This window comes from Sciurus carolinensis, chromosome 7 (genome assembly GCF_902686445.1).
Source record: "Sciurus carolinensis chromosome 7, mSciCar1.2, whole genome shotgun sequence".
In the NCBI taxonomy this organism is placed as follows: Eukaryota; Metazoa; Chordata; class Mammalia; order Rodentia; family Sciuridae; genus Sciurus; species Sciurus carolinensis.
The window spans coordinates 81,202,012-81,228,749 of NC_062219.1; the positions used below are offsets into that span (position 1 = coordinate 81,202,012).

A 26,738-nucleotide genomic window follows, 5' to 3' on the forward strand; every position below is an offset into this window, starting at 1 on the left:
CATTTCAGGTACATTAAAAGTCTACCGAGCACACACAGCATTCATTCAACTGCTCATCTGCAAATAAGTAGACCACAAAGCCTATTTTCCAGCGCTGTAGCATGAAGGACAAATATCCCTTCACTTATTTAGAGGGAAAGCTCGTGCATTTCCCTTGTCATGGTGACGCACATGTGCTGGCGAAGGTGAAGGAAACAAGAACACAAGTGAAATCGAGGTGAGCGTCAGGTGAGGACCAAAGTACCTCGCCTACCTCGTCTTTGCTCACAAAACACCCATTCTTTCCTGTCCTGTTTGCTAGGACGCATCCGGGGCGGATGCGAGGTCACCGGTGGAAAGGCGGCGTACTCCTCCGCAGTAGCCTGATACCCCCGAGGTAGGCGGGGGAGGAGGATGGGGACACTCGTGAGGGGCGGTAGAAAGGAGGGGCCCAGGTGTCTCACTCTGATGGGAAAGGAAGAAGGGAGGGGGACGAGGCAGCAGCACCGCGCGCGCCTGCGCGAGCCTGACACTCGCCACCCGCCGACCGCAGCATCCCTGCGCAATTGACTCCTGGAGCGCGGGCGGGAGGAGGGGCGCTCCAGCCCCCCGCCCCCGCGCGCGGACACGTGACGCCGGCGGAGGAGATTGGAGCTGCTGCGACGCGAGGCAGCAGAGTGGTGCAGCACCCGGCGGCGCTTGCGGCGGGATCTCCTCCTCCTCCTCCTCTTGGGAACCTTGACGACACCTTTTCCTCTACCCAGCTCGTTGACTCCGCTGCCGCCGTGTCCCCACCGCCGCGGCGCCCGGAGGAGGAGGAGAGACCAGCTGGGCCGCCGCCGTTAGAAGGGTCTCCGGCGCCGCTCGCCCCTTCGATCTTAGCTTCGGAGGTCAATCCTCCCACTGGGTCCCCGCTTTTCTCCTGCCGCCTCCAGCTCCCTCATATCGCCGCGATGGGGCTCCTGGACTCGGAGCCAGGCAGTGTCCTGAACGTGGTGTCCACGGCGCTCAACGACACAGTGGAGTTCTACCGCTGGACCTGGTCCATCGCAGGTAAAAGCACTGGCTTCCCCTTCCTCGCCTGGTCTTACGGACCGCTGCCTCGCTCGGCTCCTCCTGCTATGAGTCGCCAGCCGGGATCTCAGAGCCCGGGCCCTGTTCCTGCAGCCCCCAGCGCCCTATGGCTGTTAGGGTGCCCGGATCAGCGCAGGTGCTTGGGCGCGGGCACTACAGTTGTGCATTGGTTAATCTGATCCGAACGTTAAGGCCTCCCCCACCCCCCTCACCCTCCCCGACACTCGTATGATTTTCCTCTGAGCTTCCACCATCTCTCATCAGCTCCTCGGATGCGGGAGCTGACATTAGATGGAGCCTGTGCGTCCAAGAGCTCATCTCAGGAACAGCCCCACCCTGCACTCCCAAATTTCCCGAGCTCATCTCTTAGTTCTTCTGCCCTATACCCAGGATTGTTTTAACGTTTAATAATATTCGTATGGAGAGAGGGCTGGAGAGGGAGGAGGGCTTCAACTCTAGCTCTTCTCTTACTTCAGCCTTCTGGTTGCTTTGCCAACCCCCTGCAAATATTTTCTTCTATCTAGCTCGTCCATTTATAGTATAATTTGGACCGAAAACTAAATACCATTATTTGCTTGAAGAGTGTTAGTTTCTGAGGTTTTTTCAGCAGTGATTGTCTAGAATGGCTTTGCGCACTGCAGTGTAGTCAGGGGGAGGGGGAGGCCGAAACACAGGGAAAGAGGTAAGTCTTTAGGAAAGGGGTCTCCACAGCAACACCTAGAGGTTGTCCCAGAAACCTACATACCCACGGTTTTCTTAGATCAGCAAGCTTCCTTCAGCTGTTCAGCTTTTTTGACAGGAGTGTCATTTGGTTAATTTCTGCTTTCCTAGCAGAAGCAATTGTGATGTTATACATTTTCCCATTTCTTCATTTGCTTCGCTGCTTTTGGTATTAAAGCATTGGCTTATTTAGAAAAGTGTTACTTTTCAGATCTCAAATTTAACACTGGAAAAGTGAGCCATTTGGTGCTATTACAACTGCAAATGGCTAAAAGGCAGTTTTTAATGGAGCATTTCTTCTTGAAGTCTTTCTTCAGTGTATTATCATATTGACCTTATGTTTTACGTGCAAAAATTGGAGAGGCAGACCCTTCCCTTCATCTGTGTGATTTAGCTTCTTTTAACATTGCATCAGAGCTTCCATATTACACAGCTGTGCAGAGCTGAACATCAGACAAGCTCTCTGGCAGATAATTGTGCTTTGCATATTTGGAGTTAGACATCTTTGAGTTCCTCCAGTGTCCTTAAAGCCAGACCACACCTAGGAGTTCTCATTTGCTTCCTATCCTGGAACTTTCTCATCTCCTGAGTCTCAGGAACAAAAATTGAGAACAAAGATAGAATACAGCTTTCTGTGATGGTTAATACCTTCCTGGTGCTCATGGGGAAAAAAAAAGACCATGAGTGAAACAGGAAGTTTAGTGCACTCACCTGGTGAAAACTTGCCACTGGGCTTTGAAGAGCATATAAAATAATATAATATAATATGGTGCACCAAAAATGAGAAGTGAGTAGCCACTGAAACACAGCAGGAGGTCAAAGAAAATATATTTGTCAGTGCTCTTGACTATCTACTTACGAAACCTGAGACTGCTTCCTGGCCTTCTGTAATGAGCTACCTTGTGTAGGCATAGGTATTTCTTAACCAGCAGAGAGGCTTAGTGGCTACAGTCTGTTCTACCTCACTGCTGTGTATTGAGGACCATTGTTTCAGGTGTAGGCAGGACATATGTGAAGCCCTTGGGGCCCCTGTCCTTCCACTCCCCTTCTTTCTTGTGCTCTTCATGTGTCTTTGTTTTGGGGACCCCATCAGTGTTATGCTTTCAAGGGGATCTCTTCTTGGCACAATTTCATGAAAATCTGGATAAGGGGGCTTCAGAATAGAAAAGTAGGCTTATTAGAGGAGGTTGGAGAAAAGTTGGTGAGTCAGATGTTTGGAAAGAAGGAAATAAAAATGGGCGGTAGAGAATGATGGTCTTGAGAAATAGTGATGAGTGTGATGAAAGGATGCATGTTAGTCAGGAGGAGCAAGAAATGAGCAGCCCCTGCCCTCAAGCGCCTCCTTCCTAGATGGTGGTTATGTGCTTCTTTTCCTTTTATTAGCTCATTAAATATCTCCATTGAGGTTTCCTCCAAAGCTCAAATAAACTGTATCCACTTTGCATTGTCATTATAGGAATAGTTACAGATTGTAGAGTGTATTTGATGGTCCAAGAGATCTTTGCCCTTAGGGTAAACAGTATGGAAAAATCTCATTCTGAGCTTTTATATCAAATACTGTTATTTAATAAAGTATATCCAAAGCAACATATAGAAACTGAGCTTCTCAAAGGCATATATTTAGCAAATACATATGGTTGTTAATGTGTTAACTCTGAAAATATTACTTTTAGTAATATTTCTTTATTTTAACATTTTAAACATAATACACATACATAATATTTCTTTATTTTAACATTTAATACATTGGAGTTGAAACTTTGAAAGACCTGTTTTAGAAAACACTAAAAATAATTTTCCACTTCCTATATTATATATTTAGATACGAGGAAAAAGGAAGTTAGTGTTGGTTTACATTAGAAGAAAATGTAGACTGATGTGGGACTTCATACCAGTTGATGGTATTGGAGAAGGTACTCTGATGACATTTTGTTTGTTTGTTTTCTTTACTTTTATGAGTGCACTGAAATGATTAGGACTGGGAGAGAGGGCGGGGGGGGGAGAAAGATGGTGGAATGAGACAAACATCATTACCCTATGTACATGTATAATTACACGAATGGTGTGACTCTACACAGTGTACAACCAGAGAAATGAAAAGTTGTACTCCATTTGTGCACAGTGGATCAAAATGCATTCTCTGTCATGTATAACTAAACAGAGCAAATAATTTTTAAAAAAAAGCAAAAAAAAAATGATCGGGACTGATATTCTAGGGTCAAGGGGAAAGTTATATATAAATTTTAATAAGTGATGAATTTAAATATTCCCCATTATACAGGTACTCAAATTATTCACATTATTCTTTAATGTTCCTTAGGTAAGTTGTTGTTAAATTCTTTTAATAAATGCTTATTAATAGCTTTCTGTGTATCCAACATTTAGCATATGAACATCTTCAAAAGTTAGTAGGATGCTCTCAGTAAAACCACGTGTCTCCTGAGCCACCATATTTTTTCTGACCACATGGTTATAAACAGGAATCATTTGTTCATGGGGTTCAGGTGGATGTGTGTGTTGGTTGGAAGTGGTTGTCACTACTCCTCTGTTCAGATACAACACTCTGCATTTTGGTGAAGAAAATTTGTATCTACTTGGTGGTTGAACTTGGACCATGAAAGGCCAGTGTGGCTGGTTTTTTGTTTGTTTGTTTGTTTGTTTGTTTTTTGGTACTGGGGATTGAACCCAGGGCCTCAGGCATGCAGTGTAAGCACCTTACCACTGAGCTACATCCCCAGCCCTGAGTGGCTGGTTCTTGATTTCATTGTGGCTGGATTAGAATGAAGAAGGGATGAGTGGTACAGAAGGATGGAGGACTCTCATAAGGTGATGACAAAACTTGGAAACCACATCCTTGCTAGCATTTATTATTTGCATTCTTGATGGTTGCCATTTTGACTGCAGATGAAATCTCAGTGTAATTTTGAATTGATTTTCCCTGATTGCTAAGGATGTTGAGTATTTTTCCATGTATTTGTTGGCCATCTGTATTTCTTGTTTTGAGGTGTGTTTAGTTTATTTGCTCACTTATTGATTGGGTTATTTGTTGAACACATTGTTTTCAGCAGTTACTTGTTCATTTTCTAGTGCCAGTCCCCTGTGGCCCTAGTCCTGAACTGTACCTTCATTATTAGTTACTTCTTCACTTCTATGTATTTTTCTCCCCAACATGTACCAAGAGATGACCCCTTAATCTAGCATTATTTTGCATAGTGATATATTTTGGTTGCTAAACACAAATTTTAGACCATACTAAATTACAGAACAAGTTCTTTTAATGCTCTTTATCATCATTCAGTCCTAAATTCAATTGACATTGACTAAATCTAATGAATGAATCAAACCATTAAACCATTTAGTAACACTAAGCATATACAATCAGTTATGATTATTCCTTTCTCTTCATTTTCTATGCAGAAGCATTGTGATTTGTGTGGAAATGAAGAGGGCAGCATGGTATGGTCAATGAAAAGAATTTTGGACTGAAGTTTAGATGGCCCAAGCTTTAGTGATGGGACTGCTGCTAATTAGCTCTGAAAGTTTGGACAAGTCCCTTTGCTTCTCCAATCTTCAACTTTTTCATCTATAAATTAATAGAGTTGAATTAGAGAATCTCTAAGGTCCTACCTGGCTCTAAAGTTCTGGGTGTAGATGTCATTTATTTCTTCTTTAAATAGGTGAAGCATTTTCAGGTAAACACACTTTGATGGTAAATCCAGAAACTTCATTCTGTATAGTAATTGAAATAATTTTCAACAAAAGTCTGTTATCAGACTGCCAAAATAGTAAGGATAGCAGATTTGTATTTAGTTCTTTTTGCTTCCTCTTATCTGTTGCACAAGAAATTGGTAGAGAAGTAGAGTAACATAGGGTACCTATATACTTAAGCACCTACTTTGAAACAGCACTGTGTGTTGCTACATCACTGTACCTGTTATCTCTGTATTCCTTGAATAACCAAGAGTTAACTGTTCTGTCAAAAACAGGAGCAATAATAGGAAGTATAAAGTTGTCTCAGTTAACATGCAACATTAACTATTTGATGTACAGCTTCTGAGAATGGCTTATTATGTGGTCATGGGCAAGTTACTAAGGTTTCTTTGTGTCTTCTCCTGTACCATAAGAGATTTAAACTGTACAGTGTTTAAAGCCACTTTATTGAATTTTCATACTTCCTGAAACAAAGGTTATCAATGTAAACTCAGTACTATTTTTTCTATAAAAAATATAAAGTTTTATTATACATCATTACAAAAAGTTTTCCACTATAGGCACTTTATATTTGATCATTTCTAACTTAAGTTTGGAAGTGTGGCTTAAATTTTTTGTAAAATTTGCTAAAAATATGTATGTCTTATAGTAAGGGAAAAACAGAATACATGATTTTTATATAAGTACATTCCTTAATTAATTTCTTCAACCCTTTGTCATTTTTTAAGGAATATTGTCATTCTTAAATATCTTAGTATGGCACTTTATTTATGATTACATTTTAATTAGAATGTAAGTCTGGGATTGCAAGACAAATGTATTAATCTACTGCAGGAATCAGTGACTCACTGTTGGGTGTAATTACAAAAAGCATTTGTGATTTTGAAATAGTGCATTTGAAGGAATAAGTTTTTCTCTTCATTTTTATTTATCAAATTAAAACTTGAGCAGAGATTATGTTGAAAAATTTCATATTTTTTCATACTTACGTTTATAGCCACATTCCACAGTAGTCAAGAGGTAGAAAAAACTGAAATATCCATTGATGTATGAAGAGATAAACAATGTGGTATATATGTATAAAATATTATTATTCAACCTAAAAAGGAAGGAATTTTGACATATGCCACAACATACATAAACTTTGTAGATATGTTAAGTGAAATCACTTGGTCACAAGAAGATAAATAATGTGCGATTCTACTTATATGGACTTTCTAAAGTAGTTAAATTCATAGAAATAAAATAAAATATTGATTGCAGGGGCTAAATAGAGAACTGAACTGGGGAATTGTTTAGTGGACATGAAGTTTTAATTTTGTAAGATAAAAAAACTCTGGAGTTTTCACAACATTGTAAGTATACTTAATACTACTAGAATGGATACTTTTAAGAAATTATTAAGATGGCAAATTTTGCTATTTACCACAATTTAAAAAAAGAATTCCACATATTGTACAATTAATATAATAGTGCTTCTATAAATTATCTTTCTTCATATTTGTTGTTAAGATAATTGAATCTTTTTTTTCTTTTTCATCTTGAAATGACTTTATAAAGAGAATCTAAGGTGTCAACTTAAAAAAAAAGCCATATGGCTTGAAAATAGCAAACAACAAGGAAGACAGCTTTGGCTTTGTATTTTGCTTTACAGTTTTACAACAACCCTGGGAGACAGGCCTGAAACATTGTTAGTTTCCAATGTTTAGAAGTTCTGGAGTTTGATAGACAATAAATAATTTGAAGATGGTTGCTGTAGCAGAAAAATGGGTACAAACTGGTGGTTTTGTTTCTAGCCCAGGGCTCTTATCATCCCATTACACTAGCCAAACAGGAAAGAAGTAATTATGCTTCTGACCTGTGCATCTCCCTTATTTTACTTTTTCTTATGTTGCTACCTAATCTACATAGTCCTATTTAAAATACTAAATATGAACAAAATTATACCAACAGGAATGATCTAAAGAAGGACATCTAGAATGCTTAGAGGTGCTGAAGGGCTTGAGTGTGAAATTAATCTAAAACCTGATGTTTATGTAAATTTATACTATGTATATAAATATACATTATAAAATATAAGAAGTGACATTTAACCTGAGAAGAGGAAATTGACTTCCATATGATAAAGTGGTAGGATCATTAAAAAATTGTATCCAAGCCAGTTAAAGTGGTGCATGCTTATAATCCCAGCTACTTGGGAGGCTGATGCAGGAGAATTGCAAGTTCAAGGCCAGCCTCAGCAACTGAGCAAGACCCTGTCTCAAAATAAAAACATAAAAATAAAAAGGGCTAGGGGTGTAGCACAGTGGTAGAGAACCCTGAGTTCAATACCCAGTACTGAAAGTAAAAAGTATATTCAAAGTGAGTTTTGAAGGTGTTTGCTCAATAGCATGACATGAGATCTAGAAAATTTTATTAATTAGTGAAACAACAATAAATTCAGGACTGACAGTATTTTACCCAGTGAATATTCAGTGTATGGAACTGCTAAAGCCAAGGGAAGATTTAGCTAAAGTTCCCATTCTCTCTCCCTGTCCACCCAACCCCAAATGGTATGGCAAGTCTTTTTTTTTTACCAAAGGGAAACACCACTTCCATTTTCTTAAAGCTTTGAGATCAGTGACAGCACTGAGTTCTTGTTTGAATTTGGAACTTCTGATTATTACCAGGAGAAGCCCCACAAAATGTGAGAACAGAGAAAGGAAACTGCTTACCTACCATTCTCATCTTGGCTTCCAGAATGAGAGACATTCTTCACATTTCTTTTTAGATATGTATTTCCCCTGTTGTCATGTTTCCCTTTCACTGGGAGTTGGCTTTAACAAATGCCACTGCCCCATTTTTCTGCATCTAGATGTTTTCTGCACATGGTGAAACTCACGCAGCCATCTGTGAAGCCTTTTGGATAGGCCTATTATAGACTACGTTATGCTGTAGTAATACATTTTGTACATCTTATGCTTAGTCTTCCTAGTATCCCTTTAAGTTAGGTATTATTAAATCATCTGTAGATGAAGAAATAGACTTAAAACTACACAGCTAGAAAGTCACAGAACTGGGATAGAACCAAGATCTTTCTCCTTCCTAAAATGATTATAACTGTTTATAATGCAGCATAGCCCGCCTATTTACTCAGCATGAATATTTAGTATTTGGGTGCTTATTAGGTACCAGACACTATTTGCAGTGCTTTATATTTATTATCATGTTTAATGCTCTAATTCCTCTGGGTTTGGTACCATTGTTAGCCCCGTTTTCCAGGTGAATAAACTGAAAAATGGATCTTATCCATCTAATACTTAACTCTCCCAAGTTAAAACTCATAGTAAGCAACCTTCAGCCTGAATTATGCACAGATTTACTCTTATCTATGTTACTGTCTTTTCTCCTTCACAGTTTCCAATTCCATCTTAGTTTTCTACTTTCTATTGGAAATTTCATATATTTTCTCCCTTTGTACCTTTTTTATGATCTCTGTTCAAGCAAACTTGCAACCAGAATTCTTATTTCCTCTGCTTTTAACTCTTCTTTTACTTTTACAAATTCTTTTACTCTTGGGTGACTATCACACAGCTAACACCTTTGCTCTCTTGTTCTGTTGAGCCAGTTATGATAGTGAACTCTTCTCAGTTCCCTCCTACCTCAGACATCTACTTGACTCTCCCTTGCTGGTCAAGGTTTCCCTTCCCTCCCTTCTGCCCATCCCACTCTGACCTCTACCAGTTTTTAGCCCAGATTCTGCATTTTCCACCTCTGTGTTCCACAAAAGCTACCCTTTCCTTAACACTCACACATGTGCTTCTCCATCCTCTTTCCAGAGGATGTGGAGGTTAGAACAGAAGTTTACCCTGCTAAGTAGGACTGTTATACCAGATTCAGAATCAGTGCTTTGTGTCTCGAGTATGTCTCAGCTAGTTGCTGGTCCCATTTTGCCCAGGTATTTGAAAATGCCTCTCCATTAGTTATTCCTTTTTCACCTCACTGATGCACAGGCTCTTCCTTGGCTTGAGGAATGTGTCTAGCATCACATTTTGGACTAAAACTTAGAAGAGGTCTTAGGTGGTATTTAGTTTACTCCCTGTCGTGGAAATAAGATCTTCCTCAGACTCTTTGACAACAGATGTCTGTATTTTTCATTAAAATTCTTTTTTAAAAGAAGGAGTACTCTTACATACCAGGCATTGTTATAAAATACAGCAAGGAATAAAGGCTGTGACCTTGACCATCCTAAAGTTTGTAATAAATAGAGGAAGGGATTGACTGCTTCCTTAAGAAAAAGACTCACAGCTTTCCTATGAGGTAGTTTTCATATATAATGTGACATTTTACTACTAATGGGTAACCTTTATTTTTGTGTAGTCAGTAAAAGCAAATGGACTTTTAATAATGCCACTTAAAAAGGAATTGATTTTCAACTATTGGCTTTAACTTATTAAAGAAGGATGGAGAGTTTTAGAGAGTACTATATAGTACATACTTCTTGATGTCCTGAATATACTCCTGAAGCTAGCTAGTATTCAGTCATCATTAGACTTGTGTTTTTCTTTTGTTTTTCTGTTTAATTGTAGATTAAACAGATATAAATACTGTTAGAAACAAAAAGGTGACTGATTTATTAAGGTAGAATCTGATTACATGATATATAATGTAGGCTTACATTTCTAAATATACTAGAGCAGTTCTTAGATTTTGATATGCAACTTATCTGCAGTCTGATTAAAATAAGGATTCTGGCTGAGTAGTTCTGAGGTGAGGCCTGGAATTCTGTATTTCTTTGAGGCTTCCAAGTGATAATTTAATTACTGCACAAGGACTGCACTTTCAGTAGCCGGGGAATGGAGTATTCTTAGTTTCTTTTGTCATCTACTTTTATGTACTGTTTTGGAAAAAAAAATTTTAATGTGACTTAAGTTGTTAATTTAAAAAACAAATGATGTGATGTATTTTTTATTAAACATTTAATTGTACTTAATAGGGACTTTGTATAATGTCTAGAACCATGTTGCATTGATCAATAAGTGTGGATCATTAGGAAGTTGCCTTAATATACAATGATAATTTATTGTATGAATTACAGTTGTCTGTATGTAAGTAGAGGTTACTAGGATTACTTAAAAACCATTGGATTACAAGTATTTTATTCTTTATTAAAATATAACATTTTATATTATCTTTTAAAAAGAAGTATTAAAAATAGCCTCTCTACATAATTAAAAATTCAATTTGTGGGAATTTTTGTGTTTGATTTCCCAAATAAAGACCAAGTCATAAAATTTTTGTCATTTCAGGGTATAAATTATAAAGTGTTCTGTCTTCTCAGTATAAACTCCTCAAAGTTTAAATGTTGATTTCCTTGTTTAATTTGGTTTAACTCTTTGCACTGACTCACTCCTGGAGTTTACTCAGCTGATAGGTGAAGATTCTAATGCTGCTAGTCTGATTTGAGTGTCCATATTTCAAAACCTAAAGTAGTCTGTAGATCAGGAAGAAGTGGTGCAGGAGAAACAGGGGGGTGTGCCCTTGAAGGGGAGGGATTCACATAAGCACACTGTGAGGAGGTGGCGTCGGGAGGAAAGAGGTGCAGCAGGAGGGAGTGAATGACTGGTGTCCGTGTGTGCTGGGAACTCAGTGTACATTAATTCATTTAATCCTCACATATCAACCTGTGAAGTACTTATGTCCTCATTTAAGAGAGAGGGGAGGGGGAGAGAGAAAGAGAGAGAAAAGTTGATTCCCTAGCTGTCTAGCTGCGTATCCCATTGCCTGCCTTGTCCTTTTGGAACCTTCTTGCTCTTCTGGTCTCTGAAACATCCTTTCCCCTCTTCTTGCCTCTCTGACTGATTTGCTGCCATTTTCATGCACTTTCCCCACCAAGGGTCCCCAGGTTCAATCATATTTAATTTTATTCTTTCCCTTGTGACCTCAAACTCTCCATACAGTTTCATTGGCCAGTAACTCCTTGGTGAGTCTGCTGCCCTGGCAGTTCCTTTGCAACTCCAGAGCCTGACAACACCACCTCCACCTAGGTGTCCCAAGAGTCCCTTAAACAGGTCATGTGTAACACTCACCTGGTCATTTCCTCCCAGCTCTGCTTCTCTTCTCTTGTACTGTCTTGGATCATGACTTCCCTATCTATGCTAGGCCAGAAATTTGGAGTAATCCTAAATTTTTACTTTCACCTGTCACACCTATAATACTCACCAAGTCTCTAGATTTGACCCTTGTAATTTTCATACCTGCCATCACCAGTGCAGCCTGTGTCATCACTTGCATAGTAGTGGTCTCTGTGTCTGTCTGCCTATCACAATCACCATAGTAGATCATGGTGTTGGGCCCCACCTGCAGATATTGATTCAATTAATCTGGGGTGGGACTTGGGAACCTGAATTTTAACAAGCCGGCATCTTTTATGTGTGCAGTCTAGCAAAGACAGGCATTTGGGAACCACACATCTGATTGGCCTCCCTGCCTCTTGACATATCCCCTTCCCCTCCAGTCTCTCACTGCCTCTAAGTAGCCTTTTAAAAGCCAAAACCAATCACATTATCTCCCCCACAATCTATGTGATGAGTTCTAGCCTTCTCACTATGTTGTAAGACCTCTGAAAGGATCTCCACAGCTACCTCCTTTGTAGCTATCCTCTGTTTGGACTTGCTTAGTTTCCAAAATAAATGTGTATTCCTTGTTTCTGGGCTATTTTCATACATTCAGTTCTCTCTGGTATTCAGCTATTCTCATTTGAGTATCTCTTGTCATTCCACTGATGGAACTTGTGTAATTTTCTCTTATTTGCCCACTGAAAAAACACCTTTCTGCCTATCTGTTAGCAAATTTCTCTTGAGAAAAAGTTCAAATGTCTGCTCTCGGAACATCTACTATGTACTTAAAACGTTCATCGGATACCTATCCTGCTGCATTGCTGTCGAATTTTCATGTCTGTCTCTTCCTCTGATGGATGATGAACTTTGGAAGGCCAAGAACAAAGTAACTTGCCCCAAACCACTTAGGTCTGAAGGATGGAACAGTCTGATCTCACTGCTCTGTGATCTTAAAATACAAATCATATTAGAAATAGAAACGTCTCGGTGAAGGGTATTCAAAGAAAGTCCCGTTTCAGATGGACCATTTTGTCCACATTTTACATAAACATGTCATATTCATAGAAAAAATTGACTCCTTTAGTAGACAGTTTGTAAGTTCTGACAAATACAGTTGTGTAACTATTATGTGCCCTTTTAATATAGATAAAATAATGACTGCTGACCAAATTAATGTTCGTAAACGAATCAGTTCAACTTGCCATAAGCATTATGAAACAAATTATTCTCAGTGGAAACTATTTCCTGAGAAAGAGTTAATACTTAAGAATCTGGAGGAGTTAGTTAAAAACAATATTCCTTAGTAATTCTCATTATTATTATAAAGTCCTTTACTCTAGAACTTGATTTGCTATAATATTTGGTTTTAGGTTTACTTAAATTTAATTTATAATTAGAATGGGGTACCTATTACCAAAGGAGACAGTTCCTTATGCATACGAAAGACCCAGTGATTGGAAATTTAGGTGAAATTTATTTCCCGATGACTTCTCATTGGTTCCAGTCCTGCCTTCTGCAAATAGATTGTAATTTCTTGTTTATTTGTTTCAAGGCTTAGGGGGACCTGTTAGTAATGGTGTGTTTTCCTATCACTGTATGGTGCTTTCCTTTTTAATGAAAAATACATAGCAGTCATGTAGGATCTTTGAATCTCATCAGAAGCACTAAAGGAAATATTGCAAATAAGTACAGAAAAACACGTATGACTTGTATAATAACATGTAAAGACATGGGGAAATTTCATGCAAATATTTGGAAGGGCATTGTTACAGCTGTGGTTTGGGTGCTGACAGTTCTCCCACGTCCATAGTAATTGTAGGAGGTGGAATTTTTGAGAGCACTCTGACCCTTGTGAACTGGAAGGGCTACTTTGAGAAGGGTATGGTGTCACATGTGGCATTTTATAGGCTGAAAATGGATTTGTTAAGTGATTGCTAAATGAATAAATGACTTGCCTTGATGGGCAAAGCAGTTAAGGCATTGCTTTTTCTCCCTATAGTAAGCAATGACTTAAAGGACTAAAGGACATTGAGCTGTACAGGGCACACACACACTCACCAAATACTGGGATGCAGTGTTGTTGATTGAGGTTAAAGTTGTGCTGTCGCAGAGGAGGATCCAAGAGGAGTTGCAGGAAAGGCTTTCTGGACACTGAAGAAGCCATAAGAATTCAATGGAGGGATAAAAGATAAGGGACCAATGTGGGGAAAAAAATTGTGCATTGTTTAGTTTTTTATCCAGTAGATGTTTAGGCTCCTTGATAGACCTTTCAGTACAGAATGAAGGACCCAGCCCCTGCCTTCAGGGGGTTACAGCTTGGAGGAGGGTCTCAGGGCAATGTGGTGAGTGCTGTAATGGAACAGAAGTGTGTGCAGGTTCTCTGTCAGTGCAGAACGGGTTCCCTGACTAGGGAAAATTTCCTTTATCCAATTTTCCTTACCTTTTAAAGCCATTTTTCCTCTTACTTATTATTTTTAAAAGTTAAATATAACCAAAGGGATCATCTAGTTTGTTACTGCTTAAAGCATGGTCCATGGATAGTGGCATAGACTCAGTTGGAACTTCCCAGCAAATGTATTCATCCTAGAAATGTGCTACCTCCCAGAGCAACTGTATCAGAACCTGCATTTTAACTATTCTTGCTAGATGATTCTTTGTCTCATTTAGGTTAGAGAAGCACTAATCTAACTCCCCTTCTCTCCTTCAGTGTTTGTCCATGAAGGAAATGAAGAGTGATCGTGTCCCTGAGGTCCTCCACTCAGTTGCAGACCCAGTGTTAGAACTTAGCCAGTCTGCCCACTGGTAGTGCCTTCTAGGCTTTTTCTGTCTATTTCCCCCCAACTTTCTGCTCTTCTGTTGGCCTCCCTTAGCATTTTGTATTGTAAGATCTTTAGCTTCTCACTCATGCTCTGTCCTTCTCTTTGGAAGTCTTCTGTAAATTTCTCTGCTGAATGAGAGGATGATACAGTATACCACATTGTTTCAAAAAGGTAGGACATTTTTATTTACCCTTAATTTCTGGCAAAGATTTAAACCTATTTCTCTAATTTTTTTTTTTCTATTTGCTGCTGAGAACTTTGTCACTTATGTAGTATGTAGTAAGGGTGAGAAATAATCCATGATGTCAGAAATGAAGATCACCTTACAGATGAATTATCTTCCTTTCTTTGTTCCACATATTAAGCATTAGTAGTACTTTTGCTGTTTGCATTAGTCTGATTGAAAGTGTTGTTCTCCTTAGTGTTTGCAGAAAGGACACCATAGCAGTTCCTGCTCTAGGGACCAAGAACAGAGCTTTTATGCCTTAGGAGTTTGTAGAATTCAACAAAGACCTATTCAGATAGACAGTCTGTGTTTATGGGGGGCTTAGGCATGGGAACGTATGGCCATAGAAGGTTAATTAGTGTAAAAGGATAAAATATTATTTAAAAGGTGAATGACCACTGAAAGGTCATAGTGGCCTTTGACAGAAGCCAGTCACACCACTTGTTAAGTCAGTTCCTCCCTGTGGGAGGTGTGCTCTCTCCTATCTTTCAGAGACTTCAGTTCATTTTGCTCTCTGGAGTAGGTTGGATGTGAGTGACACAGCCCGGACTCCATGAGTAGCAGACTCTCCCGTGATCTTGGTCTTTCATTATCTTTTCAGCTGAGGTTCATCTCCTGTAAATTTTTGTGCACTTTATTTCTTGTCTTTGTTTTTCAAGTTCTCTGTAAAACTTAATGTATAATATAAAGTAATCCAATGATTTTCAAAAGCTACTATAGACATTAGTCTTGTTTATTGAGTTTTTATACCATGTATTTTCACTGGGACTCAAAAGACAGTGACATGTTTTTGGTCGAATGAGGAAATTAAGTTGAAACATTTTAATTCCTGAAAAGTCTTATTTTGTAAAGCATGTATGGTTTAGTGGATTTGTTATTTGTTTTCTCTGTAGATAAACGCGTGGAAGACTGGCCTCTGATGCAGTCCCCATGGCCTACACTAAGTATAAGCACTCTTTATCTCCTGTTCGTGTGGTTGGGTCCAAAGTGGATGAAGGACCGGGAGCCATTTCAGATGCGCTTAGTGCTCATTGTCTATAATTTTGGGATGGTTTTGCTTAACCTTTTTATCTTCAGAGAGGTAGGTTGGTTAAGATAACTCTATAATTCTCCAGGGTTCCAGGGAATTAAGAAATGAGAATGCAAAAAAAAAAAAAAAAAAAAAAGGAAAAAAAAAAAGAAATGAGAATGCATAAAGCCATCATTGAAATCCTGTACCTCAAGGTAGCTACTCTACAAGTCAATTTTTTACATTTAAAAAAATGTTGGACAATGAAAATATGAAACATGAAGTATGGGACAGTTGTTTAAAATGGAACTTTGACTCAGAGAGTGGATTCTAAGCTTGCTGTTGTTAACTGTTCTGACATTGGAAGTTGTTTACCCCCGTCTTCTTGGCTCCTCCATTTCTAACATTGATGAAATACCTACCTTTGGGGGTTAATATCAGAGTTAAGTGAGATAACCTTTTCATAGTGTTTGATACATGTTGGTACTCAGTAAATAGTAGTACTTTACTTAAATTATTATTCATTAGTTTCAGGTTTTGTAACTGATCAAAATAAACATAAGTACCAACTTGAAGTTCAGTCCTATTATGTAATGTATTTGAGGTTGGAACTGAAATGAGCTACTTGGAATACAACTGTTCCTGCTAATCATTGTGTACATTTCTGTGCATCAGCAAATTCTCCATGACCTTTTGAAAGGAAACCCTGAAAGCTGAGTGACACAGCTATTTTTTTAAGTTGCAAGAGGATAAGGAATTTGTTTCCTAAGAGACTCATGAAAACTCTGTTATCCCAGAGAACTGACTAGGGATTCTACAACAATAAACAGTACTTCTTCTATTAAAAAAAAAAAATCATTCTTCATTATCACTTTAGCCTACAGAGTTTCAGTTTCATAAAAGCTTTCATTTACTTCATTTGGATATTTTTACCTAATTTGTTAGCTGCAAACTAGCAGATCCAGAATAGAAACCCATTAAAACAGGACCACCCTTGGATCCAAGTGTGGACTTTAAAACTTCTTAACATTACAAATGCATAGAGTTGATGTCTCAGTCCAAAGGTTACATATTTTTTTTTTTTTAACTCAGACAGCGGTGTTTAATTACATTTGAAATTTTTAAAGAAAATGTTGCTTTCAAATTAATTTGAAAAGTTGCATATCAAATTTATTGTTTTTGATGCTGAATCTACTACAACTTTATTCCAAATATTGTTCCTTTTTTTCCAGTTATTCATGGGATCATATAATGCAGGATATAGCTATATTTGCCAGACTGTGGATTATTCTAATAATGTAAATGAAGTCAGGGTAAGTACATTAAAAATACTTAAAATCAATATAAGTGGCTTAATTTCGTAGGCCCCCATCAGTGAAAAGTGTTCTTTGACTTGGTTGTGAAGTTAGACTGGGTTGATCTGAAATGCTGTGCTTTTACTTAAAAGCACATAATTGATAATTGGTTTTCATGCCTCTAGTAGTTTTCTTAATTTGATGGTGTGAGAGTGAATAAGTATTGGATTACTAGACTGGAGTATTAAAAAAAGAAAAAAAAAGTGCCATGTTTCATATAAAAATATTATTTTAGATTTTTGTAGTTTTGGGTCAAGGGTAGAAAATCATTAAAGAGTCTAATTCATTTGTTAAAAAGTCTGAGGAAATTAGATGTTTTATGAACCATATAATATTTAGGAAAGTAAGTATAGCACAATTTATGCAGATATGAACTCAGTTTTTATTACATCTGTAGAAAAATAAACTACTAGTAATATGTTATATTTTATTTTTCTATAACCTATATCAATTCAATAATCATTTAACTTAAGTGGAAGAAACAACAAATTGTTAAGTATTTAATGAACTCCTTTGTACACTGTGGCTTATATTAAAAATTACATTTAACGTAAAATGTACATAACATCTGTGTTATGTTTTATTTGTAATATATATAGTAATGGTGTAAAGCATAGTAGCTTCCCTTGAGAAAAGCAGCTTTCTGTCAGGGAGTTTGGACAATATTCATCAAGACCCAAGACCAAATAGCTTTAATGTGCTTGCCATTTTATGTCCATGTATTCATTTCCCTAGTAAAAGGCTTGTGGATTAATGAAAAATCACCCCTTGGTTGTCATGTGGTTTTACTCATTTAGAAAATATTTGCTAAACATCCCCCATATGCATATACTGTAGGGGCACTGGGGTTACATTTGGAGACTGGTTAGTTCTCTCTTTTAGTGGAGCTGGCAGCCTAGTGAGGTAGGGAAGCTGACAGTCAGCACGTAAACAAGTGGTTAGGAGGAAAAGAAGACCTGAAAATTCTCTGGCTAGGAAAAAATTTCTTTCTCATAACCTCATTGCCAGGAGTTGTCCTCAGTGGACTGTTGCCTTTTTTGGGGGGAAGAGGGGAAAGGGAGAAGTGTCTGGCTTTTTCATGGAAGTAAACTTGGAAAAACTCTTTAAGTGGCACAACCTATGAATACTTTTAGGATAGAGTTTCAAAATTACCACTCTTAATTGTGAACCTGTCCCCCTGACATACTTTAACTTTAGTTCTTAAAAAAAAAAAAAAAAAAAAAAAAAAAAAAAAGGAGAAGGGGGTGTTGTCAGAATTGTAATATGGGAGAAAGAACCTGAGATATGCAACAGGTTGCCTTGGGAATCTTGCCCCTACTCGGCTCCTCTGGTGCTGGGTGCAGTAGAATGAATATCTTACTCATTTTTATATACATATTTATGTAGCCAAGAAGCATCACTTTTCACTTTGATGTAGTCTATTCAGAAAAACCTAATACAGTTTATAAACTAAGGAAAAGAATTATTTATTATTTTGTGGCAAATTTAGAGACCCAAGTTGAGGAAAAATCGTTACTTTGAAGTACTACCATGATCAAGAATAGTAAATGTAGCATTGCTGTGAGTAGAGTATCTCAAGCCTATTTTAATCAGTTTTATCATTTTCAACAGTATTGTTCAAGCCAATTCAATAAATTCTCAACCTATAATTGCAGGATATTTTTAATGGGCCTCTTTCCTCTTTCCCCACATTTTAAAGTTGTTATTTTGGGGCTACAGTTATAACTCAGTGGTACAGCAGTGTGCTTATGTGTGCAGGGCCCTAGGTTTGATCCCTAGTACCAGGAAAAAAATATATATATACACACACACACATTCACATACAAAAGCAAAAAAACAAAACAAACAAAAAACACCATAACATCCACTAGATGCAGGTATAAAATGAGGAAGGCATCTTTTAATCCTAAAACTTCTAAACCTATTTATGAACAAATCTGTCAAGACCTTTAACACAAAAGTTTATCGATTTCAGTTCTGTTCTACTAAAATGATCATTGTGGTTATTTTTATAGAATTTTTCTAAAATATTTTAAAACGTATATACAGAGGTCACCACCTCTTACTGGATCCTTAATCTCAGCCTGTAATGTAATCTTTCCACACCATCTGGTGTCTTAATTAGGGCCCAGGAAAACAAGACTTATTCATGCAAGCAGGATTATATTTATGACCTAGGAAATATTTGTTTTTGCTTTTTCATTTCGATTTATCATTTTAAAGATTTTACTACCTTATAACAAGCTGCCATGATTGAACACTTTCTTTGTTGTGCATATTACAATGAGAGAGCCAGACACAGACCAGTTGGTGCATAAACTTACTGCGCAGCCTTATCTGGAGTGTTCCAGAGGCTATGCATAAAACACCTGAAGGGTCTTTACCAAGTAAACATCTCAGTTTTTCTACCAAGTTGAAAAGCATAGCAGTATGATATGTTTATAGATCTGTATTCAGCAGTTTAACCCTGTGTGACATCTACTTATATAAGTTATTTCATGCCTTGTAATGTATTTTGAGTTTAATTGCACTGGCAGAAACCCACACAATAGTATCATTTGGTATTTACGACTTGCCTGCCTTTCTTTCTTTCTTTTTTCCTTTCTTTCTTTCTTTCTTTCTTTCTACAGATAGCTGCTGCTTTGTGGTGGTACTTTGTATCTAAAGGAGTTGAGTATTTGGACACAGTGTTTTTTATCCTGAGGAAGAAAAACAACCAGGTTTCTTTCCTTCATGTGTATCATCACTGTACAATGTTCACGTTGTGGTGGATTGGAATTAAATGGGTTGCAGGGGGACAAGGTGAGCATTTTCAGGAGTAAATCTGAATGTGCTAAGTGATTTATGAATGTGTTGGGTGGAAAGTACCAAGAACCTGGGAATTTTACCCCAGTGAAAACACCTCTTTGAAAGTACTTTGTATTTGAGCAACATACATTTTCATTTATATGATTAAAAACTCAATTCAAAACTTTAAAAATGTCTACCTTAATTTGAGATAAGGCCTTTTCATTAGTATTACTTTTTTTTTAATCCCCGGGCATCCCCAAAATTAAATGTTAAAAAAATAATGTGGATTCATTTATTTTTTTGTTTCAATGGCTTATTGTCTAGTAACATCTTCTGTCTCTTGCAATTACCTTTTGTTTTCCTATAGCATTTTTCGGAGCCCAGATGAATTCCTTCATCCACGTGATTATGTACTCATACTATGGGTTAACCGCCTTTGGCCCATGGATTCAGAAGTATCTTTGGTGGAAACGATACCTAACCATGTTGCAGCTGGTGGGTTAAATACTTTTACAGTTTTTTCTGGTGAAATGCTTACTGTGTTTGAATATTATTCATTGTAAAGTGCTAAATCATCTTGGGCAATTTTCCATTGTAAAATTAACTTTATCCTCTAGCTGTAGCATTGAGACTGCTTGGTTCTAATCTGCCTATTCATAGGTGTATTGGCCATGGCCACTTGAGCTTCTGTAGTGTCCTTAAAGGGTAGATTCAGCACTTACCAGGAGAAACATTCTTTAAAAATACCTGTGGAATGGATGGTTAAAGATCTTAGCACACCACAGTGTACATAAATTCATGCATGACTAGAAAAGTAATACTTTTTTCCTTGAGTAATTTTTTTTTTTTTTTTTTTTTTTTTTTTTTTTTTTTTTTGGGATATGGAGTATTGAACCCAGTCACTGAACCACTGAGCCACATCCCCAGACCTTTTTATATTTTATATAGAGACAGGGTATCACTAAGTTTCTTAGGGCCTCAGTAAGTTGCTGAAGCTGGCTTTAAACTCGTGAACCTCATGCCTCAGCCTCCCAAGCTGCTAGGATTACAGGTGTGCACCACCACACCTAGCTCTTGAGTGATTTTTTTTTAACTTAAAATTTTATGATCTCTCTTCATCTTGTTCTGCTTAAATTTTCTTATTTTTATAGCACTCTTCAGTTCTTGTTTACAGATCCCATATACTTTGAATGTAAAATTTGAAGAGAAGACAGGGCCAAGGAATGGAATAAGGGCCAGGGAACACCTCTTAATTCTCTAAAACCCTATCTTTGGAGAACAGAGTCAAGTATTTTCAAATGCTAGTCTTCAGACCAGTTTTCAGCACTTATCACAGTAGAACTTCTTATAGCATCTGAGTGCACGCTTAGAGCATCATCCAGAGCTAGGTGTACTGGCCTGTAATCAAACTGAGAACCCAAACCAAACTGGTAGTTAATCTCCAAGCTTCAGAATTTATTATAATTTGCTTTAATCATAGCGTGTACACAGTTTTATCAGTGGAATCACATTTGGAAACATTACCATCTCTGCTTTAAGTTGCTAAACAGCTGCCTAACCAAACAAGAAGCACAACCTTTGGGGAATGCTGGGTGTAAAGAATTCATGTAAAACAAAAATGCTACAGGAAGCTTCCTACAGTTTTTGTGTAAGCTGTTTATACAGTTTGTATAGTTCATTTCTCTTTTTCCTGAAAGAATGAAGAGATGACCAAAATCATGGGAATAATTTTATCTCTTTGTCTGGAGCCTGGCCCTGCTCTCCCTGAGAGATGCCAGACTCAATTCACACCCTTTTACACACCCTTTTTCTGTAATGCAGGTTCTAAGAACCATTGTGAAACCAGAAGTTCTTAAAATTTGGATTTTTGCCATGGGAAATTATAAAAAGTTGTTTAATATAAATTTCTGACTCGTGGAATAAATTATTTTAATGATATTTAACATAACAATATTGGTAATACTTTAAACATACTTGCCCATTCCAAAGAGAATGTTGAATTTGTATTTCCAAGCCAGAAGCTCTTATAACAGTTTATTAAGTTAATCTTATAAAAAGTTAATATTAATGAATAGCATAGAATTTTTCTAACTCTTATGTCACAAACTGTTCACTTATTGATACATCAGAATTTGAAGTTATTTTTATTGTTTTAAGGATCTAAGTTTTGGCTTTTCTCTTTTGAAGAACTATTAAAGTGAAGTTAAATTCTTTTCGTACTTCAGATAACTACTAAATTTTATCAGAATATTCAATTTTAAAGAGTAGTGTTCATACAGATAGAAATTTTTCTTTCCTCTCTGTAAGAAACAAATAATGAGCTGTTTTGATAAGTTCGCTTTTCAAGTATGTGTTCCTGTTTGCTGATGCTTTGGCAGACAAAAGTCAGTCTGAAATGTGGGCAGAGAACAAAATTAAAAGAGTCTCCAATATTATAGCTTTACTCTTTTAGGCCAGTGATTCCGTCTTTACTCAACAAATAATAAAAAAATCCAAACCCTGTAGACTGTGCCAAGGACTTAGGAACCATCGATGAGCAAAACAGAGCCCCTCCTTCTGGAATTATATCCTGATGGAAAGGGAGACAGTAAAGAAGTCAGCCGATACAGAGGACAGCTTCAGGGGGTTACCATTCTTCTCTAAACTCACACACACCCTGTAGGTAGCAGGATTTAAAGACCCCTGGCTGAGGAGATGGTTCTTGAGCTATAATCTGAATGAGATGGAACTAGAGAACTATTTTTTTTTCTTTTCTTTCTTTATTTGTTCCAGTTAGTTATACATGACAGCAGAATGCATTTCGACTCATTGTACACAAATGGAGCTCAACTTTTCATTTCTCTGGTTATATGCTATGCAGAGTCATACCATTCGTGTAATCTTAGATGTACATAGGGTATAATGTCCATCTTTTTCCACCATCTTTCCCATCCCTCTCCCCTCCCCCCTCTACTGAATCCCCTCCCCTCCCCTCAATCCCCTCTGCCCAATCTAATGTTTCTCCAATTCGTCCCTTGCCCCCCCCCCCCCCCCCCCCGACTCCATTATGGATCAGCATCCACATAACAGAGAAAACATTTGGCCTTTGGCTTTTTGGGGTTTGGCTTATTTCATTTAGCATGATATTCTCCAGCTCCATCCATTTACCTGTAAATGCCATAATTTCATTCTTATTTAAGGCTGAGTGATATTCCATTGTGTTTATATACCTGATTCTTTGTCCATTCTTCTACCGAAGGGCATCTAGGTTGGTTGCACAGTTTAGCTAGTGTGAATTGAGCTTCTGTAAACATTGATATGCCTGCATCACTGTAGTATGCTGATTTTAACTCCTTTGGGTATAGACTGAGGAGTGGGATAGCTGGGTCAAACAGTGGTTCATTCCAAGTGTTTTAAGAAATCTCCATACTGCTTTCCAGACTGGTTGCAGCAATTTGCAGTCCCACCAGCATGAGTGTTCCTTTTCCCCACATCCTTGCCAACGCTTATTGTTGCTAGTATTTTTGATAGTTGCCATTCTGACTGAAGTGAGATGAAATCTTAGAGTAGTTCTGATTTGCATTTCAGAACCAGAGAACTATTAAATATTTTGAACAGGGTGGCAATATTTGGGCCTGTAATACCTATGTAGAAAATTCTGATGTTGTTGTTAAAAGTTGTTTACTCTTCAGATTAAATGTATCACCCACTGTTTTTGCTTTTCAGGTTCAGTTCCATGTGACCATTGGGCACACAGCTCTGTCTCTTTATACTGACTGCCCCTTCCCCAAATGGATGCACTGGGCTCTAATTGCCTATGCAATCAGCTTCATATTTCTCTTTCTCAACTTCTACGTTCGGACATATAATGAACCTAAGAAACAAAAAGCTGGAAAAACAACCATGAATGGTATTTCAGCAAATGGTGTGAATAAGTCAGAAAAACAGCTAGTGATAGAAAATGGAAAAAATCAGAAAAATGGAAAAGCAAAAGGAGAGTAAATTGAACTGGGCCTTAACTGTGGTTGACAGTGAGGAAACTCTAATGTCATATAAAATTTCAGGGAAAACAGAAGCAAAGGAGAGTTGGGGGTGGGGAGAAAGGCAAATGTACTCTATGTACTCATAATCTTTAGACTGAGTAAAGTGTTAAATACAATACCCAGATGTTTTATTTATGAAGTTTTTATTTTAAAACTTTTTTTTTTTTTTTTAATTAGCCTTGATGTTGTCCAGACCAAAGCAGTCCTAATGTGACTTTGGACACCCTCCCTCTGTTCATATCCACTTGTCTAATGGGGGAAATTTTCTTGTATCCAACATTCACTCATTCTTCAGTCTGAATTTTAGACAATCACAGAGTTTTTATGAAATTTTTAATTGTCTGAATTACCAGTTACCTACTGATTAAAATCAGTTACCTTACATTTTCTTGTCCAAAGCTGAAAATGTGGATACATTTAAATTTGTGCATTTGAATTCATTGGTTGACCAGAACGGTCAAATCTCTCCACCTCTAGTCAGAATATACCCTTTTGGTTGTAATTAAATTTTTAAAATCTGCTGATCTCTGTAGAATTAGAGGCTTGATGATGATGGTGTTGGTGAAAATAAGAAAGAATTACAGTAAAATCCTGTCTGGGGACCCAAAGGTCTCCATGACTTTCAGCACAAATCACTGTGGGAAACAATTTTTCTGATGAAAAGGCAGCCTTTGAATACTCCTATTACGAGCAGAAATGTATTATGAAAATTAATATTATTGTCTGATTGAAACATGAAGCAGCTCATATCCTTCATACCATCACAAGATAGTTAAATTTGTGTGCTGTTAGCTAAGAGTATGTTGATTTTTATCAGACTTTCCTTGTTTTGATTTGTGGCTGTTACTGATTTTTCATATGTGGAAATATACCTACCTCTTCTGTTGGAAAGAACACAAATAAATTTTAATTAAAAAAATCAAGGAGTCCTCTAATGTAAATTTTAATTTAACTTTTGAATTCACTAGTATTATTTGGTTTTGTTTTGTTTTGTTTTGTTTTTTACAAATAGCATACACCAAACATTTCTGTGAAACTATCCTTCTCTTTCAATGTGTTTAATTTTGGAGTGATATTTCCCTTGTGACTAAGTTGCAAAATCTTATTTATTAATGAAAATATGAAGTGTAAACCCATTTTGGTGCAATATCCTTGACTCCTTGGTGCTAAAGATGGTTAAATTCAGGGCATGATGTTATAAGGTGTTAATTGTTAAAACACAAAATGAATAACAGTAAGAGTTGTCAGAGATGTCAAGTTAAATTTGCTATTTACAAATGAAGTATTTCATGTAGTAGAAATGAAAAAGTAGAAATAAAGTGGGAAAGCAAACTTGTACCATGTTTCATTGCATAAGGTTAAATGGTTAGAGGATATCACAGAGGGATCATTTTGGAAAGAGAAAATGTGACAGACATAGCATGAATATTTCTAAGTATTTCAACCTGTCAAAACTGCATGTGTAGGATGTATGCTGTTTGTACAAACTATTTCAGAATATTTTGTAAACTATAAAATATTTATTGTGCATTAAAATTATATACTTTCCCCCAAAGGCATGCAGTTATGAGAATTACAGAAAATATGCAGCACATATAGTTTGGTCTGTGAGGATTCAACACCTTTGTTTTTGCTCCTCAGTGTGTAATGACTAGCGATGTGTAAATCTTGTGAACATTCTGTACTGGTTACCCAGAGCTATTCATTCCCTGCCTCCTGATTTCAGCACAATAAATATACTACTGCTATGGGAAAAATGATTTTTTTGTTAGTTTATTATAATTACATTGTTAGATGTTTGTTTATATGATTAATGTTGATTAATATTGGTTAATATTCTTATTTCTTTTATGCTGCTAATTTTTTATGTAGAAAATAAATGAAACTAGGACTTGATTGTCTATAGTTTCTAGTAAAAAGTTTATTTTTATGGCAGCATGTTTTTGCTTAATATCAGTGGTTTTTGACTTCAGACATAAAGAGTTATTTTCTTCTAAATTATTCTTACATAAATGGGGAGCTCTTATATTTACATCATTCAGACCTTATGCTTAAGTTTCTTTATCAAAGTTGATATTAAAATGTGGTAAGTGCAGCCTTTTCCAGTACCTTTCATAATATCTCTAAGACTTGTGTCTAAGACTTATATGTAAGATTCGGTGAACAAAGATTGCATCCCCTTTGCAGTAAAATTTGGTTACTAACTAAACATTTTTTAAAAAGAAAGCAGGAATTTATTAAATATTTGCATATGTACATTTAGACTAGAAATACCTGCAATCTGAGACAGCAAGTTTCCTAATATCATCAATGACTATAGCTCTTCTTTCTCTTCTCTGTTACTCTTGACTCTGTTTTGCTAATAGATACTGACTGATGATTGGTTTCAATTTTAACATTCATTTATTCATTCTTTCTCCTTTGTTCTACACTCTAGACATTCAGATATTTTAGTATGCATTATAATGCTCACATTAGAATGTGAAATCTGGTAGTTTTTAGCTTATTAGGAATATCTTAATGCACAGGTTTGTTTCATATATGCAACTCAGTTACCCTGTATATGAGAAAGAGTTCTTGGAGGTGGAAGTGATTTTTCACTGTGTTATCTGTTAATACAAAAATTTAGGCACTACTGGGGCAGAATTTTTGAATCTCGCCCTCATTTGGATATGACACCACACTGAGTTGTTCACACTCTCTCAACTCTTTCCTTGTTATAGCCATAATCCCAGCCAGCTGTATTCACTACACCATGCATATTGAGGAAAAGATGACATCAGATATCCAGATATAAGCTGGCATGCTCAGCTTAGATATGGTGACTTAGATTTAAGCATCCTACTGGATGGTAAATGGAGTCCAGAGTTGAGAGGCACCATGAGGCTGAGCTGTGTACACCTGAGCAGTAACCATAGACCCTCTGAAGGACATC

At 37.1% G+C, this 26,738-nt stretch overlaps 1 protein-coding gene across 1 annotated transcript; it reads left to right on the forward strand.

Annotated features, from left to right (window-relative positions):
* Positions 1-597: 597 nt before the first annotated feature.
* Positions 598-25,557, forward strand: Elovl4 (ELOVL fatty acid elongase 4). Its single transcript, XM_047559562.1, has 6 exons — positions 598-1,032; positions 15,521-15,708; positions 16,869-16,949; positions 19,622-19,793; positions 20,149-20,276; positions 23,487-25,557. The coding sequence occupies exons 1-6, from the start codon at positions 933-935 to the stop codon at positions 23,760-23,762; spliced, it is 945 nt and encodes a 314-aa protein (XP_047415518.1). The 5' UTR covers positions 598-932; the 3' UTR covers positions 23,763-25,557.
* The last annotated feature ends 1,181 nt before the right edge of the window (positions 25,558-26,738 follow it).